General features: G+C 37.6%; 1 protein-coding gene across 1 annotated transcript; it reads left to right on the plus strand.

Annotated features, from left to right (window-relative positions):
• Window positions 1–4: 4 nt before the first annotated feature.
• Window positions 5–13154, plus strand: FAM151B (family with sequence similarity 151 member B). Its single transcript, XM_083816872.1, has 6 exons — window positions 5–137; window positions 227–352; window positions 2177–2342; window positions 5708–5925; window positions 7548–7683; window positions 10222–13154. Exons 1-6 carry the CDS (start codon window positions 119–121, stop codon window positions 10373–10375), a joined length of 819 nt encoding a protein of 272 aa, XP_083672998.1. The 5' UTR covers window positions 5–118; the 3' UTR covers window positions 10376–13154.
• The last annotated feature ends 5615 nt before the right edge of the window (window positions 13155–18769 follow it).

An 18769-nucleotide genomic window follows, 5' to 3' on the forward strand; every position in this document is an offset into this window, starting at 1 on the left:
CAGCCCTCTGCTCCCGGTGGGCTCGGGAGCCGCGGCCGCCCGCCCCACGGCGCGTCCCCGCCCGGCAGCCGGGGCAGCCTCCGCCTCTGTCGGGGCGGGCCCGGGCCCGGGCGAAGAGATGGCGGCCGGGGCGCTGGGTGAGCGGTGCGCGGCCCCGCCGTGCCCCCAGCCCGGTCCCCTTCGTGGGGGCCGCCGCGCTGAGGGCTCGTCCCGCTTGGTGCCGCAGGAGCGTGGGGCGAGGCGGCGGTGGAACATTTCCTGCGGTGCGGGCGGCTCGCCCGCAGGGACGGGGCGGGGATCCTGTGGTGGCATGCGGCGAACAGCCGGCGGCGAGCCCGGGAGGCCGCCACAAGTAAGTGCGAGCCGGGGGCACGATCCCGTCACCGACCCCATCCCCGCCCCTGGGGAAGGGGGGTGCGCAGAGGCGGCGGCCGGTGTGGGAGCAGCTGGGGGAGGCGGCGAGGGGCCCGCTGCTTTCACCGACACAAGCTGAGCTTGTCTGGAGCACCTTGTAGAGGGACGCAACATGTCTCTTTCGTCTCCGTGAGGACAGTGGGGAATGCAGGAGCTGTTTCCCCTGACGTGGCAGCAGTGGCTGTATGCGCAGGCTGGGGGATGAGAGGTTGGGGAGCAGCCCCGCGGAAGGGATCTGGGGGTTCTGGTTAATGGCAGGTTGGACGTGAGTCAGCAGCGTGCCTGGGCAGCCAGCAGGGCTGGTCGTGTCCTGGGGAGCATCGGGCACAGCCCTGCTGGCTGGTAGGGGAAGGAAGGGATCGTCCTGCTCTGTGCTGGGACAGCCTCACCTCCAGTACTGAGCGTAGGCTTGGGCACCACAACGTAGGACATAAGACATTTAGTGTCCAAAGCACGACAACAAAGATGGTGAAGGGCCCGGAAGGCAAGATGTGTGAGGAGCAGCTGAGGTCCCTGGGTTTGTTCAGCCCAGAGCAGAGCAGGCTGAGGGGAGGCCTCATGGCGGCCTGCAGCTCCCTCACGGGGGGAGCGGAGGGGCAGGCGCTGAGCTCTGCTCTCTGGGGACAGCGACAGGACCCGAGGGAACGCCATTCCCATCTGCGGATGTGCTCTGGAAAACAGAAAAACTCAGTATCAGTTCTGTTAAAAAGCCAGTAGTAGGCGGAGTAAAAAAGCAGAAGGGAAACTACCATCACTTTCAAGCTGGCTTTGCTTTGGGCACCTTCCCATCAAGCAGCAGCCAAAGTGCTGGGGGACGAGTGCTTGTGACAGCTTTGTCAGGGATATACGGCAAAATTTGCCCAGTCTTCTAGAAGCAGTTAGGGATTCTGAGTAGTTTTGGCCTCGTATGGATGAATCCTCTTCTAGGCCTTTTTAGGATGGTTTGAAATTAGGTACTGTTGCAACACATAGAGTAGTACTTACTGGATTCTACAGGACAATTTTGTTACTACTTTGTTCCGCTTGTTTTGTTCCAGGTAATTAAGTATTTCAGGTTATTTATGAGCAGTATGTTGTAGTGAATTTTAATCTATGTGAACATTGGAATATATGTGATGTTTTTGATTTGCTTTTTATCAATACAATTATCATCATCTTTTTTTGTAGTATTTCCATCTAAGTAACCGTTTTTATTGAATTCACTGCAAAGCTGTTAGCACTGTCCAAGCTCTCAGATACCTCTCATTATAGGAAGCTGTTATCAAGAGCTTGCAGCCTTCCTAAGATTTCCACTCATTTGTGTTGAGCTTCAGCTATGATTTTCATAAAGTTCTGGCTCAAGTGAGTTGGCCAGTTTGGGGAATGAAACAAAAGGAATCTGACGCTGTCTCTGTCAGCATTATAATCTTCTGGTGACTTTTCTTTAAGAAGCTCCAGAACTTTATTTTAAGTGAAAAAGATTTGAAATTTAGCAAGAGTGGATTCACATTTTGGATATTCATTTTGCTGTTCCTCAACTCCACTGCAATTACTTGGCTAAACGTGCTTTCAAAAATCAATTTGCACTTGCTTGTAGATTTCTAAAGTGCCTGCTGACTGAACTACCCCAAAAATGCATCTCTGTTGCTTCACATAGAGCAACTCATAGTCACTGATCTTTGTGGGGAAAGCGTGCACAGTCTTCCCAATAGTTGTGATTCTGAAGCAGACACTGGAGCTGTTGGATTTGCTTTCTCTTACAGCACTCATCTTTTAATAACAGGTGAGGTTCACATGATAGAAGCAGATGTCCTTCTCCGTGGTGGCAAGGAAGGAAACGGAGAACCTATCATGGCTCATCCGCCTGAAACAGACAGTGACATCACGTTGCAGGAATGGCTAAATGTGATTGTCAACACAGATAAAGGCATCAAGTTGGATTTTAAGAGGTATTTCAAGACAAAAACATTTGTATATACTACATATACATATACATGTATATTTGTATATATATGTCATTCTTACTAATTAACAATTAACAGTTTTACAGGCAGTGCTATGTTTTGGTGATCATAAACCAAACCTTTTCTGATTGTGCAATTTAGAATTATTCCTCCCTTACTGAACAGTAACCGTAGTGAATCATAGTCGGTATTACTGAATGCGTTTCAAGAATAGAAGCTTTAAAGTGTTTTTAACCACAGATGATTTCATATTCAGTCAACTTATTACCGAGTTGCCACTGAGCAAAATTTTCCCATTGGGAAAGTTGACTTGGTAGTGCCTACCTGGAAAACTCCCACCAGTTTTCTGCTTGAGCAAATAAATTAGGAAAGACGACCTCTCGGCTGGAAGTCAGAGTGGCTGCCAGGCTGCAGATGGGGCTGAGCACGCTGGGTCTCTCTCTGCCCAGCGGCATGCATGTCACTCCCACTGTCCTCCAGATTTCTCAGTGGTGTTCTCTACTCTGGAAGGGGAATGAACGTGTCAAGGCTGTTTGAGGAGCTTCTGAACAGCTTGTTGAAAAGTTAGCTCTGTTCCAGGCCTGCTGAAGGTCATATTGATTTAAAATATATATATATATATATCAGCATATATCATCCCATATCAGCATATACATCTTTCTTTCCAGAACTCTTTATTTATTTTTTTTTTAAGGAGAGGACTTCTGTTCTCTCACCAGCTCCAATATTAACAGTCTGTTGGAAATTTCTCAGTTCATGAATTAAATATATTCTTTTGAATGTCTGATCTCTCACCATGCATGATGCAATTTTTGAGCGTGATTTGTAATACAGTAAAGCTTTATTACTGTCAGTATGGTAAGTTGAATGTATATTGAAGTAAATTCAGTTTCTTTGGTCTAACTTCTCAATTTCAGCTTCAGACGTTCATTTTCAATTTTAACCATGCTGTTTCCTTAGCTTTATTGGAAAATGCACCTGAAAAGCCCATGGAATTGCTTGGAAAAGTTTGAAATTGTGTTCAAAGTGAGATGTGATTTTCAGATGTAATCTCTGCAATTCCTGTCTTCAGCTTTGTCTGATTATCTGTGTACATCAGTTTTTGCAGCAGATGGAGAATCCAGCTGCACATTTAAAGGAGCCTTGGTATGTTATAGACACACAAAAATTGCTAGGTAGCTATAAAATTTGTACCTGTTGTTCTATGTAATGTAATCACAGTTTTCATGTAAAAGTTCATGAGAATACAGAAAATGGGGGCAGACTTTTATTGTTACAGAGTCTCTAAAAGTCAGCTTAGACAGGAAAGGAAAATGATAAGAGAAGTAGAGAAGTTTTCATTTTTTTTCAATTCAGTTTTAGTTATTCCTGAAATTAATTTAAAAACTGTTGCCTCATTTTTTCTACAAGGAGTTTCTGTCCAAGTGCAATGATTTTTTTAAAAGCTTTAAAAATTATATTGCATTATAAAAGTCTGATTGTATAAAAGCATTTAAAAAATACAAGCACACAGTGCAGATGCATTCAAATGAGTGACACAGAATTTGATGTTCATTTGGACAATATTTCTTTGTGTACCATTGCTGAAGTTTTGAAGGTTACTCCAGTGGTGCTTAAAAAGAAATATTTTCTGTATTTCTACTCTGTGAGCTTGATTAATCACATAATCACATTTCCTGTTCGAATTAATGTATTCTGCAACAGGACTTCAGAGTCACATTTCAAAAATGCCAGAATCATCTAAAGTGGAGTCAACAATACATTTTAATTTGTTCAGATTTATTCAGTGCTGTGGAATAAAAATAGGGCTGTTAGTTCTTTTTTGTGTGTTTGTCTTGTTTCCGAGGGATGCTGCTTTATTTGTTTGTTTCTCTTTACATTATCATGTAATTTACAGCAAAAATGAAGGCAGTCTGCTGATTTGGAGAATCACCTGCATATTAGTTCTGGGAACATGTGAAGTGTTCTGGCTTCATAAGATGTGAAAAATACTTAAACCAATAATGTTCATTCAAGCCATTACTAGATTTTCTCTGGGAAAAAAAAAAATGAGCCAATGGAGCCAGTACTTAATAACTGAAAGTGCTGGGTGGAATTCCTGACAATACGCAGTTTTCTCAACAACACAAAAGTTAAAATGTACAAAATGACTTTTCACAGTAAGTAACACAGGCAGCTCAGGGTACACGGCTGGCTGCCATTCTCATGTCTGGCTGAACATCCTGACATGATTCATCTGACCTCATCCTGAGCTGGGTTTGGGAATAGCTTGTTCCAGAACCAACCTTACAAAATGGTGAGAAGGACTCAGGAGAAAACACAGGTCCTTGCTATTAATAAGGAAAGCACGACTCTGACCATAACAATTTCAAATTCCTGAATGTTACATGGAATGTTCATTAATTTGGTGAGTGAGAAAAATTATCTATTTTCTTGGCATTCAGTCCCTTTCCCCATTATTCTACATTTCCTTTTTTTTCTTTTTCCACAAAACTTCTGAAAGTTTTGTTAGGATGGGGAAAGGTTATAGTTTGCTTTCTAGCTATGCTCTTTCTTTTGATTTAAGCGAATAACAAGAATAAGACTTAAGACATTTTGTTAAATGATTACAGGAGGTTTCTACATTGGTTGCTCAAGTGACGACATCGCATACTTAATAATTATCTATAGGATGAGCATCTGATGTGCAGACCATGCTGCCGTTGGTATGCCACACTTCTGAGCTATGGGAATAACCACTACCAGGGTTAAAATGTTCAGATGAGTGCCCTTTCAGCCTGTTAGTTGCCTAAAATGCTCAGTTTTTGTCTTTTTATTGTCCTAATACAGGTGCATCATCTTGCACAGATATGAAGGTAATTTTTGGTCTGTCAACTGGATTTGAAATAGCTATCTGTGGACAAAAAATGTACCATTTTAAGCTAGGTTGAGAGAGACTGCTTTTAGCCTTCAGATAGTATATAAGCCTCAGGAACATACTCGAATAGGAGAAATAAATTTAAATTTATGACAACACTTCTGGCTTTCAGGTATCGTCAGCCCAGTTGTCTAATCTGATTTAAAATGTTAGTCAGAGCCTGCTGTGGCTTCCTTTACTAAAATCCTTACCAAGCATCCAATAAAGTCCAAGTCTTACAAAGCCTCATGTTAGAAGAGCCATGAAGTACGAGCCATGAAGCAGTTCATTTTGGGCAGTCACCTTGTGGTAGAAAGGCTCCTCAGCGTCTGCTCAGATGCTGCCTGGGTTACGTGGGGTGTTTTCATCAACTTCCCCACCTGTACACGCACGGTGCCTTTCCCGTCCTCAGTCTGGTAAGGCATCTCACCTCATCTGCTTGTTGCCGGCACAGTCTAGATGCCGTACAGCCTTCCCTGGAGCTTCTTGAGTGTGTGAAGCCGCATTTGAGGCGACCTGTTTGGCTCAACGCAGACATCCTGCCAGGACCGAACGGGAGTAGCACTGCAGTGGATGCGAAAGGATTCCTTGACACGGTCACTTCGGTTTTTCCGGACGTAAACTTGTCGCTGGGGTGGACGACTGGATGGCACCCTGACGAACAAAATAAAGGTAAAGATAGAAAATGTAATTCATATGCTCTATAGCCTACTCCCTTCAAATTAATTTCATAGTTGATTCAAAATAAATCGAATGCCATCTTGTCAGTTTGGAAACAGTAGTGAATATAAGAAGAATTATTTTCTTTCTTGATGTATATTTGATAGTGTGTTATGTAGCAATTAGTTCTGTCTTTGAGTTGCAATGGAACTGTATGAAAATTCTGTGTTTCTGTTAAAATAAACGGTACTTTGTTCTTCTCATTCTCATGCACTGCAGAATTTCTTGGGGACAAACTGCTTGAGTTCTTTTTCAGGTGGTCTGCTCCCTGAATCCTGGCAGGATCGGAATGGTAATCAGAATTCTGGCACAGTTCCTAGAGAAAAATTGATTAGCTGGAAGTTTTAAAACCTATGATTTTGCTCTTTCATTAGATAACTGAAATCAAATTGCTGGTCAACATTGTTTTCAACATTTCTATTGAAGAATTGAATTTGTGCAATAGATTTTCCGAGTTATTGATGTTAATAATTTTCTGAAATCTCAGTTTTGTGAATCTAATTGCAGTTTGTTATTGTTAATCCCTAACTAAAGTTTAAATCTGGAACGTGTAAACATTATTTTAGGATCTTTTCTACAGGCATCCTCTCATCATTCTCAGAGCTGTTTTGTTGGGATTTTTTACTGCAGGGCCCATGCATTTGTATGCAATGACACAGTTCCCACTAGTATCATCTGGGACAACAATGACAAAATTATACACCATTTCAAATTGCTTATTGTTTATTAGCAAGATTTAGTATTTCCTTATGATGATTGTGTTGTATGTTATAGAGACTTTTTTTAACTTGTATGTTCTCCGAAGTATTATCAGTACAGTAAGAAGTTGTTGGAAATGCACGTAAGAAATAATGTACTGAATAATCTTTTTTAATAAATCTAACTTTATGTTCATTCAAAACTTCGGTTTATGATGATGCTAATTATGGATGTACTGTAAGACAAAAGAGAAACAACTTATTTGAATGTTTACAACTGCAAGTTACTGTTTGCCCAACAAAATCTTTATTTAAAATTTTGTGCTTTTGTAGGCTTTTCAGTAACTACATTGCATTAGAGTAATTGAGCAACAAATGATTAACTGATGTTACTGAAGTTAAGATTTTCATAAAGTAAGAGAAAATTTAAACAGCATTTTATGTCCAGTGCTTGTAAAAATTTCAGCAGCAAGCACTGCAAGTGTTTTAGATTGCTTGTCTTCTAGCATTTAATGTGTTGGTTTTTTTTTTTCTTCGTAATGTTTCTGTTTTTCTTAGGGCCACAGTCATGTTAAAACTAGTACATACTGAAGTCAGTGGCAACACATTTTTAGAGAGAGAGCAAAGATACAGTTTCCTGGACATTAAAAATGTCACATTCTTTAGCTTTATCCAAAATAACACTGCAGTTAATGTAAATAAGTTTCTTTTTCCATGTTGGTATTGGGACATTGACATTTTTTATTTATAATCATTTGGTGATTTCTTTTTTGAGTTATCTGATTTTCACAAAACCAATGTTTGCTCTTGTTTTGTCTTGTAAGCTTACCATTCTATAAATCATCATGTCTTTATTTTAAATGGCCTTTGTTGTAGGCTATGACTGGATGATGGTGAAAGAAATGGCTCAGATATGCAGTACACTTTCCCAGCCTGTTACTTTCCCTGTAAGAGCAGCATTAGTACGACAGTCAATGTCTGAGCTTTGTTGGTTAATACAACAGTCAGACAGGTAAGTTTGAGGAACTTCCTTCAATTTTAGCAGTCCTTATTATAAAGGTACATATTTGTTATATTAAGTACAGCACATTTATATGTACATGCTTATCCCAATTAAATTGAAAATATGTTCTTTTAGCTTATTCCTTTAGTTCCTTAACTCCATCAGTTCTTCAATTGTTTTGTCATCCAGGACTAGTCAGTATTCACTTCTGTAAAATAATTAAATTTCAAAAGCCTCTTTTAAAATTACTCTTTATAGTTAATGAATCTTTTATAGGATTAATTGGATTTATAGGTAATCCAACTCCATTACATGCATTTCATAAGACTAATGTAGTTAAATAGACCAAGCAGTTTGATGTTGCAGTTTAGAATTAATGAGGTTTATTACTGACATTTTATATATTCCTTGTATTAGGTTACTTGTATACTATATAATAATGTGCCATAAAAACATCAAAGGTGATTTTTGAGTTGGAATTTGTTTGTTAACCTGGGTAGGAAGCTGGGCATCACCCAGCTCTACCCCAGCAGGACTGGAAAGAGAATCATAAGGGCAGAAGTGAGAAAACTCATCAGCTAAGATAAAGACAGTTTTCTAGGTAAGAGGAGGGACAAAATAAAGCAAAACCAAGAAAAACAAGCAATGCAAAAGCAATTGCTCACCACCAACCCACTGACGCCCAGCCAGTGCCTTATCAACAGCAACTCTGGCAAACTTCCCTCCACTCCCACAAGTTTTTACTGCTGAACGTGATGTTGTGTAATGAACATTGTTTTGATCGCAATTCCAAAACTTACCCCATACTGATCTGCTATGAAGAAAATTAATTCCATCCCAGCCCAAACCAGTGCTACAGAAGTTAGTAAGTTTGCTACAAACTTGTTTTGATTAGGTACTTGATATATATTAAGTGGTTTCCAAACACCAAGTTATACTTCCTTTTAAAAACTGTTCTTATAAACCCATAACAATTTCGTAGCAAACATGTATTTGCCTATTATAGAAGAAGAATAAAATCTGCTTTATACACACTGCCATTTACTCATTTTTTCACCTATTCTGCTTACCTACACTTCAATAAAGTTGCTCCTTAAGCACTAACCAAGGTCAAAGCACAAACCAGAGAATTTTATACAAATAGTTTCCTGAAAAATTTCTAAGTAATTAGTGAAAATAAGGCAGAAAAATTAAGTGTTTTTCTTCATGTTAACAGTGGAGAGTTGAGAGATGATTATTGTAAACTGGGAAATTCATTTCTAAATACTGTTATGTTAAGGATATCTTCTTTGATTTGTGTCATTCTCAAATATTTCTTCAATGTATAAAAGCATAATTCCCACTGAAATAGTAGGATTTTCTCTTCACCTCATCCTTAAATTCCCATTTTTTTAGTGGCATTAGAAGTCAGAAATTCCTGAGCTGGCTTTGCTGACATACAGCTACACTCTGATTTACTTCTGTTTTAAATTAATACAGTTTTAATAAACAAAGGGAAAAAAAAAAGAAAAAAAAGTTTGTTATGTGGATATTATGGACAGTAATGCTTTTTTTATTTTTGAAAAAAAAAAGTTATAATAAAGTCTGTGCAATTAATGAGAAGAGCATGCATGATATGGTATGGAAGATGCATCCAGTTAATCAGATGTCATCACTATGCATCACATATGTGAGAAAATGTGAGACTGATATCACCAATTATTAAGATTGCCTCCTATTTGCTGTTATAATGCTCTGTAACTATTGCTCTGTAACTCTGTAACTATTTATTACTTTATCAAACAATGTTCAGCCTGAAATTTCTTTGCTGGATATCTGCCCTGGATTGTTTATTTTATTGTTTGAGGAACAGTTCATACAAGAACCAGGCTAGGTATAAATTGTGTTGGGTAATGGACAACTGTCCATCTTAGAAAAATTGCAGTCCTCCTTGGGAAGTTCTAACAAATTTAGTTGTAGTTGCAAGAACTTAAATTTTACTAGAACCAAATTGTGTGATTTTCTTCATCTCTAAGGAAAAAAAAATGTGGTAAATGAATAGGCCTTTGCAAATTGTCATTTACCTTCATCAAATAGAGGTTTATTTAGAGGCTTGCAATCATGTTCTTATGCTAGCCTGTCTGTACAAAGCATTCTGTAGGCTCCCTGTGCGAACTAGTTTGAGCATGTGTTGGAGCATGCCCGCTTTTGGAGTAGCATTTTCAAGAACTGATTTTCCTGCTAATTGTAAGTCATTGGGGTAATAAGACAAGTATAGAGACTATCGGCGCAGTGCCTTGTAGCACAAATGCAGGGTGGGGGAAGATGATTTTCCTGGACATGAAGGGTTAAAGAGGACAGGGATGTTTAATTCGGGTAGTTCATAAATTTTTGTTGCTTAACTTCGAAATCTAAAGGAGATATTTTTTTGGTATGTAATTTCATTCCTAAAATTAAGATACCGTAGTCCTGACTATTTTTAGAAGCATATTATTGCAATGTCTTTCTGTCTCATATCCTTTAAATTAAGAAAATACTCTCTATTTTTTCTCTCTTCTTTTTTTATAGGTACAGCCTCACCATTTGGACAGGGAAACAAGATGTGTATTCTGTAGAAGATTTGCTTTACATCCGAAAAAACTGTGATAAAAGTAGGGTGTACTATGACATCTTAGAACCACAAAATTCTGAATTCAAAAAAGCCATAGGAACAGAATGCTAAATGGGAACCCCATGAGCTGAGACCTTGTAATACGTAGCCTCTTTAAACATGAAAACTTCTCATTCAGTGAACGCACCCGTGGTTATTGAAGAAGTTTTTGTATAACTTTTTTAAAAGGTTTCCCAAATAGGTAATGCCTCTTTGATAGGTCAGAATTGTTACTTGCTCATCATATGCATCTCCCCTCTCCTTCTAGCACTTGTTCCCTGCAAGCATATAAAGAGGAGAGTGTCCTCAGTGCGTAGTTGTGGACCATGATAATTTGCTACCAACTGCTTTTGTGTAAGCCAGTTATGGGACACTTGATGTCTACCAAAGAAAATAGTTCACACTTTTTACAGGCAGACAAGGATTGAGGTTGTAGTAAGTACAGAGACATACAGTTTCTGAAAGGTTTTATTTTGTAGCTCATCCTGATACACACAATTTTTACTGCTATCATAATAGAAAATTTTCTCAGTCCTAGTGAATAGAAGATTCTGATTGCTGGGTGGGGGATCCATGATGCTGCATGTTCCAGGGAGATAAAATAGTTATTTTTCCTGAATTAAAACTAATCGAGTTCATTGAAGTGTGACAGTCATACCTTTAGTGGCTTTCCTCCATGCTTTCCGAGCCATCAGCAGCATGGACTGTGTCCCTGGACTGTGAAAAGCTGGAGTTGTAGCTGTAGCTGAAGGAGGCACTGGGGCAGAGAGAAATGGTGAAATGAACTATAATTCTGACCTGTACTTAAAGCACATAGATGGATTGCAGTGAAGTATGTATCAGCTACAGTATTAAAAAGACCTACAGCCGTTTATAAGAGAAGTGCTGATTGTTCTTTCAGGAGTCTTAAACTAAATTTTAGGTGTAAGAGTAGCTATGTAAAATGTTCTGTTGTAGACTTTTTGAAAGCCAGAGGCTTTAGGATTAAAATAGCTGTACAGCAATTGGTGCTTACCACAAAAATTGTACATTTCTGTGATTGTACAGTTATTTTCTACATTCCCCTGGATTGGACATCTCTTTGATTCACAGAATGCAATTTCAAAAATTTTCAGAAGTTAAACTTTGCCTTCAAAAAAAATAAACTCATTGCAACCTTGTTTGTCATCTGCAGGAAAAGGCCTAATTTAAGCATTTTTTTGCCTCTCTTCTGTCTGCATTTTATAAAATGAATGGCAGTAACCACCAAAAGGTCAACTTCATCAGTGTGATTCCTTTTAATGAATTGGGAGAAAAGATGTATTGTTTAGTTAACTATGCCAACACAAGCCGGTTTGAACAGATATATCCTCTCTATTCTTTATAGCATCTGTTTCTATTAGCTTTGTGGTAACACTTTGCTGTTGCACTGGAAGAAGAGGCATTAACTATTTCCTTACTTGCCGTAACTATGATAAATATTTTAAGTACTTCAAGGACCCTTTTCTAATCCAGATCATTTTGACTAACCCAGCTTTCAGGAGCTATTACCTGAACAGGCATGAAAACAGATCTGATGATGTAGTACACTCTTTTGGATAATGACCTTTTCACTGTACTCCTTTTCAGGGAGAACAGGATGTTTGACTGACCAAAGCTCCCATTAACCAAAGTTCTGGATGCTGCTTTGAGTCTACAGTACATACAGCAAGCTAGTAGGAAATAGTATAGTTCAGGTTTTTTAATACCTGAAGCATTAGGAGTTGTTAAAACTGATTAAACTATTAAGTAAAAAACGTTATCAGCAATTGCCAGAAGTACTTTTAAGCATACAGGCATTGTAGAAGAAATATCACTGAATAATATATGTGGATATGAATAAACAGAGATAGTCAGATACAATTAAATGAAGACACAGTCTGGTTACCAGAAAAATCAATTAAGGTAACAAGACATGTGAAAGTAGATTAAACAAAGTGCTAGAGTGAATTCTGTGAAGCGTTCTTGCAGTGACAGAAGGGTTTGGCAATATTCTGAAGTTGATTATTCTGTATGGATTATCCTATAAATCTGAATTTCTCTGTTTTCTTTTTTACCCATGTATCTCTGTTAGTTGTCCTGCAAAGGGGCTTGGGTCCTGGTCTGACTTGCACAAAAATAAATTAATTTGAATTTGTTTCTCTGTTTTCATGCTGCTCTTCCTACAAATACTCTCCTTGTAATATCAGATGTGTTAACTGTGGGCCTAGCAATAAGATAGTAAAGATGAGATGAAAGCCAGTTATTTATTCTGTTGGAAACAGGTATCTATGACAGTTCTGTGTTGCTCTAGCTGTTGATGTCTCCTTTTTTCTTCTGCAAATGATGTATTCCTTGTCCTTAAAACTTTCTTTAGGAGCCTTCTGCTTGAGGATTTTTTTTTCTCCAGCAGTGTTACTTAATGTCTGTTATCTTTCAGCCAAGTTTTTAGACATTCTTGTCCTTGTTACATGACAAACCTGGTTGACTTTAATGGATTAGGTATTGTTCTGGATATCCAGGTGAGTTAAGTGATTAATAAAATGTTTCTAATTTACTTAAAATGTAGCTCAAGCCATATATTTTTCTGTGAATTTGATGGAACTTACTAAATAGATAATATAATGTCACAGAAGAAAGGTTGCATCGTTAATCCTCCACGACTACTCAATGAAATTCAGAAGCAATGTGTGTAATGACTAAAGCAAAACAGAAGCTAGTTTTCTGAGGTTTGTGTTTTTTGAATGTACTGTGGAATCAAAGGAAATTCTTTAAAAACAGTTGAATTAGTTGAATTAGTTTTGGCCTACTCTGACTGAAAAAAAAAAAAACAACAACAAAGAAAAAAAAACAACAAAGAAAAAACAGATTCACAGATTCACAGATTTCTCTAGGTTGGAAGAGACCTCAAGATCATCGAGTCCAACCTCCGACCTAACACTAAGTACTCCACTAAACCATATCCCTAAGCTCTACATCTAAACGTCTTTTAAAGACCTCCAGGGATGGTGACTCCACCACCTCCCTGGGCAGCCCGTTCCAATGCCTAACAACCCTTTCGGTAAAGAAGTACTTCCTAACATCCAACCTAAACCTCCCCTGGCGCAACTTTAGCCCATTCCCCCTCGTCCTGTCACCAGGCACGTGGGAGAATAGACCAAACCTGTCTTTTTCTTCAAGATTGATTAAAACCTTTTTATTTATCAGTCAGCTGTCTGTGATTAAGCCATTTGCTAATGTTATCTCAAATTTATTTTGCATTTAACTTTCCATTAAACCCTATTTAATGTTATTGACCTCAAGCACTTGTGATTTTTATTGTGCTGCTTGGAGACAGAAGAATTTGATTCCAGCACCTGGTGCATGTTATCTTTTTTCTATCAGTAGGGATTGTGCAATAGCTGCAGGAAACTATATGAACCTTCTGAGTCCCCTTGTGTGAATCAGGTTAACATAAACCTCTACTTCTGCAACCCGCCATCAGGAGTTGCCGTTACAGATTAAGAAGACAGAGAGAGTGAATTACAGAGAAAGTTTTTGTACCTCATTGAATAATTTGGTGACAAAATAGTCCCTTCCTTTCCTTTCTTTCCTTCCTTTTTTTCTGTAAGTAAAACTATAGTAATAGCAGTTAGCAGTGTTGTGAAGTTCAAAATGCTTGGGCTGTTTTTTTTTTTTCTTTTGATTTTGAAAGGGTTTTGAAGAGGCTAGTAGAGTATTATGAAATGCATCCTACACTACATCCAAATTCGGAGGAGCTTTTCCTTAAATTTCCATGTTCTTCTAAAATTTCTTTCAATTTATTTTAAAATTTATTTGATTTTCAGAGAGTATTTATTTTAATAAGGGTAAAACTATTAACAAAATGATATTAGGAAGTGTTGTGGCACTTGTTTTAAAGAATTTTTTTTCATAACTTTTTGTTAATTAGAAGTTGTTTTCTACCATGAGACGATATTGCATATCTTGAAATTTTAATTGAAAAGTAATATTGATAGATTTTTGATGCTGTGTTTTGATGTTTGTAGACTATTATTCTTTAATCTGTTTGTCTTTTGTTACAGTAATACCTGTATGTTTATGCAATGTGATTCCCTAATGCCTAGGTTTATCGTCTATTAGTTTGCTATATTTACTGACAGTTTTACCAAGAGTTTTATGTGCAAATCTTGTACGGACCTATGTGCAAAAGCGAGAGCTCCTAAATAAAATCCAAGCCAGAGTGTTGTATGAGTCTCTACTTCTTTGCCTCTCTTCTAGCGCTTTGATGGTTGAGCTCCGGCAACTGTCTTTGCAGTGAAGTAAGATGGTAATACTTTCTTCTGGATGCTGTTACTCCTGACTTGTCTTTTTCCTTCAGATCACTGCAATTATTGTTTTATTACCCTTTCAATGTGGATGAAGAAAATACTCACTACATACTGCAGTTACTCTTAATTGCAGTAGGACAGTAAGATCTGTGTTCCCTTCTGCCAGCTGTTCTGCAGGTGCAGTAACCGATCTGGCAGATCGGTGCAATAGGATGCTGGGGATAATAACATCTTACACTGCTGTAGCAAAGTTTATTCATTAAAATCCACAATAAAGAATTACCATTTTTTATTGTGCTTCCAATAAAATTGAAACTATGTTAATCTTATCATCTTCTGAATTTTGAACATGTGAATTTTCAAGGCAAATAAATTTGTTTTTAAATATCCTTATATTTTGGTTTTGTTCCCTTGAATTTTTCAGTGGTCCTTGTATCATTATAGCTGTTGCCTTTGACACCCAGTTGCCATTCCTGTCATTGTTGTAACGTAGAAATTGCATCTGCAAATTTGTAATGTCAGTTGGGATCTGTCTGAGCAGAATTAAAATATATTTTTTTAAAAGGTGTTCCAGTTATTGTGTTTTTAAAATGTACGTTCAGGTCAAGTTTTTATTTTAAAATGGACTAACTTTTTCAGAGAGAAACCTGTAACCCATGCGATTTTTGGCAGGTTGTAGAAGTGCTTTAATTGCTAACTGATGCCTTCAGGGCAAAAAATACAGGAATTAATTACAGTCTATCAACATGCAGCTGCATCTGGAGTTCAGAAATTTGGGAATAATCTGGACTGTTTGCAATTTTTAAAAAGTTCACTCTTCAGTCTAAGATTGTAGAGTTTTTTTAAACAGCACTTAAACCCAGCTGAACATAACGTCACATAAACATAACATGTTTAACATGTTATAACATGAACATAAAGTTTTTTCCTACTTAGGCCAACACCCCTGAATTAATCTTAGACCTACAGAGTGGTGCTAGACAGAGCCCTGTGCTACAGGAGGTACCATCTTCGTGGTTATATTTAAAAGAGTAATTTCAACTTCACGCAGATTCTCAGAGTCCTCTGGTACTTTCTTAAGTGTTGAAATGTTAACACCTGATCTTCCTAAATCCCAGTTTAAGTGAATTATGTCCTGTCTAAATTTATCCTTCCGTTTCTGTGTGTTACAGCACTCACTGATCGTATTTAGTACTCCAGAGGAGCAAGGGAGCAATACAGGTGGAATAAGCCCTGATTTGGCGATGAAGTTCCAGGCATTCCTTCCAGAATATATATATATTTTTTAATAATTTAATGGCACTTTTCACCTACTACAAAATAAATATTAGCACAGAAAACAGGTGCAAAATTAGTTTTAAGTAATTGTTTGTAATTCCTATAGTTCAGTTCTTATAAACTTTCTTCTTCGTTGCATTTTAACAGATCTGTGCAAGGAACGTGTTTAAATGAAGACTTTGCACAAAGTAACTCAAATGTTTGTATCAGTAGAGTGATTCAGCCCCTAGTCAACGTCCTCAGGTTTTGATGTCTATTTTGTGTAAATATAAACACACAAGCATATGTTTTGTTTGTGTAAAATGCTAAAACCAAGGATATTCCTAGGAGATGTGCTCTCTTTCAGCTACAGACATCGTCCAGGCAGACACCTTTCTCAGATAACCTGTATACTTTGAAGAACAGGAATATTGGATGTTAAAGATTTTAAAATGAGGTTAATTTCTCTGAGGGACTGTAAGACCTGCCATCTTTTTTAAAAGGATTTATAGCTGGGGAATTTTATCAGAGCAATTAGTCATAAAAATTGGCATTTTATCCCTTTTACTTTAGAAAAAGCGTTTTCATAAGATGTCTCCATATCAAAACCGATCTTTTTGAAGGTATTGTGGTGCCAGTAAAACTTTGAACTTGAAGGAGAAAATACTATGCTGGCAAACAGTGGGAAATATTTTACAACAAGTATTCTTCCTTCTAACTCCGAGTTTTAAATTGAAAGTGAAAAAAGCTTGTACCTCTTATGAGAACAGTTTGAATGTTTTTGGTAGGATCATTACTTGTGACTAACATTAACCTTTCTGTAGCAAGCCTTGTTCTTGTTACATGAATAAAATAGTAAACTAGTGGAGTAATGGTTTACTAATAAAAGAATCCATTTTATTATAAATATCTGGTTTTAGAAAAAAAGTAGCTGGAAAGTTGATCAGTTGTATTACATGACATGCAGTAAGATGAAAGTCTTACTAAGGACCGATGAGGAAAAAAGACTGAACTTTAATGACTTTTAGTTTACTATTTTTCTTGTGTAGCTGCATCAAACGCTCTTGGAAGAGTTTCATTATTTTTCATAATTGTAAAAAGACAAAAAGCAAGTGGGAACAATTCCTCCAACTGACTTTCTCCTTATTGTGAAAACAAACAAAAAGAGCAGGAAAGGATATTTTCAAAGCTGTACTTCAAACACGCTACCTTAAATACAACTTTGAACAGTTTTGTTTTGTTTTTGTAGTATTTTCATGTTGTGACTTACTGTTCTTGTATTTAATGAACCAAACTAAAATACAGAAGTTTTTAGATGACCACTATTTTTGTGAGGCCACCAGTATTTATCTAGAAGATACTTTGTACGGTTTCACAGTATTTTCCAGACAAAATTGAAACCAAAGATAAAAAAGATTTTTTCACCTTTCTAGGTTCTTAGATGGTCTGCAAAAATATTATCACAGAGGTTCAAAACCAATAATCTTATAGCTAGTGTATATTCCTGAAAGCTGTAATTTGCATTGACAGGAATACTTACAGAGGTATCACTTCCATTTTTTAAAATAGTTTAGTATAGGACTGTTTAAGAATTTATACCATTAATCTTTTTAGAAGTTAGAGTGGATGAGCTTCACTGATTTTTTGCTGTCAGGTGTGTGAAATAAGCCATTCCCCGTGGCGTGGGAAGCAATGGTTCTTGAAGGAAAACTGGAAAGGAAGAAGTTTCAGCTTGTGATGTTTTCTTTATTGAGATACATAAAGAACACCTGAAAGGTCTTTTGTTGTTTTTAAACTTCTAAGCTTTGGGGGGAATTTAACATTAGAAATCAGGTCTTGTTTCCCATTCTTTGCTTAAGAGACTTTAAGGACAACTGGAAAACAACTAGGATTAAGACTTCAAAAATGGCAGAAGTGTATCCTCACTGAAACTAAACATTAAAAAAAGCTACTGATAGAGGCTCTCTCACATATTGCTTTGTACAAATTCAGCTATGCTTGATTACATCTAATTAATAGTTCCAGTTTTCCAGTATAGAGACATCCTGAGAAACACTTAAAAGTGGGTACCTTTGATAGTGACTCAGCCGCTCCTAAATGGCAAATAAATGGATGCCTATTTCCATGTTCTTTGAATGGAGGAAAAAAATAACTTTTATTTACGCATCAGAACAAAAACAATTAAACATGACTGGAATGCTTTTCCATCTAAGGTCACTTGTAACATTGCTGCAACAATAAACACTGATGTTAACTTTTCACATTACTTCTGCATTAAAGTTAGGCACAAAATACTGGCAACATGACAAAAAGACTTCACTCCTCAAGACATTTAGCATTTCCTTCCGTCATCTGAGTAACTTGTAAAAATTACTATCTCTACACATATTATAACACTGACACAGCAGAAATCAGGTTTCTAACAAGTTTTACACGTAATCCTTGTATCTACCATGTACATGCTAAGGTTGATCCAATAGCATCTGCTGAAGTACCATGCTGTTTTTCAGACTGAACCTGAAAGGAACCAAAGGCTCCTCCGGTTTCACCACGTCCTCCAGCAGCCAGTAGCTGTTACTAAGTGAAGTGTAACTTCTCAGGTTTGAATGTTTAGCTATGCAAACTCACCTGGGTTTTAGTGGTTTTATTTTTTTATTTTTTTTGCAGGGGTGTTTTTTGTTTGTTTGTTGGTTGGTTGGTTTGTTGGTGGTGGTGTTTTGTTTGTCTGAAACCCAGAGAACACTTGTTGCTTATGTGCAGAGACTAGGGTTGGCCATACAGTCCATGAATGAGCAAGTCTTCCAATAGATGGAAAGTCCTTCTCTAACTAACTAACCAATGAATAAAATAAATTTTAAAATACCCCAGTTGCCATCAAATTTTTGTGACTTGAAGTGGTTAC

The sequence above is a fragment of the Anser anser genome (assembly GCF_964211835.1).
Source record: "Anser anser genome assembly, chromosome: Z".
Classification (NCBI taxonomy): Eukaryota; Metazoa; Chordata; class Aves; order Anseriformes; family Anatidae; genus Anser; species Anser anser.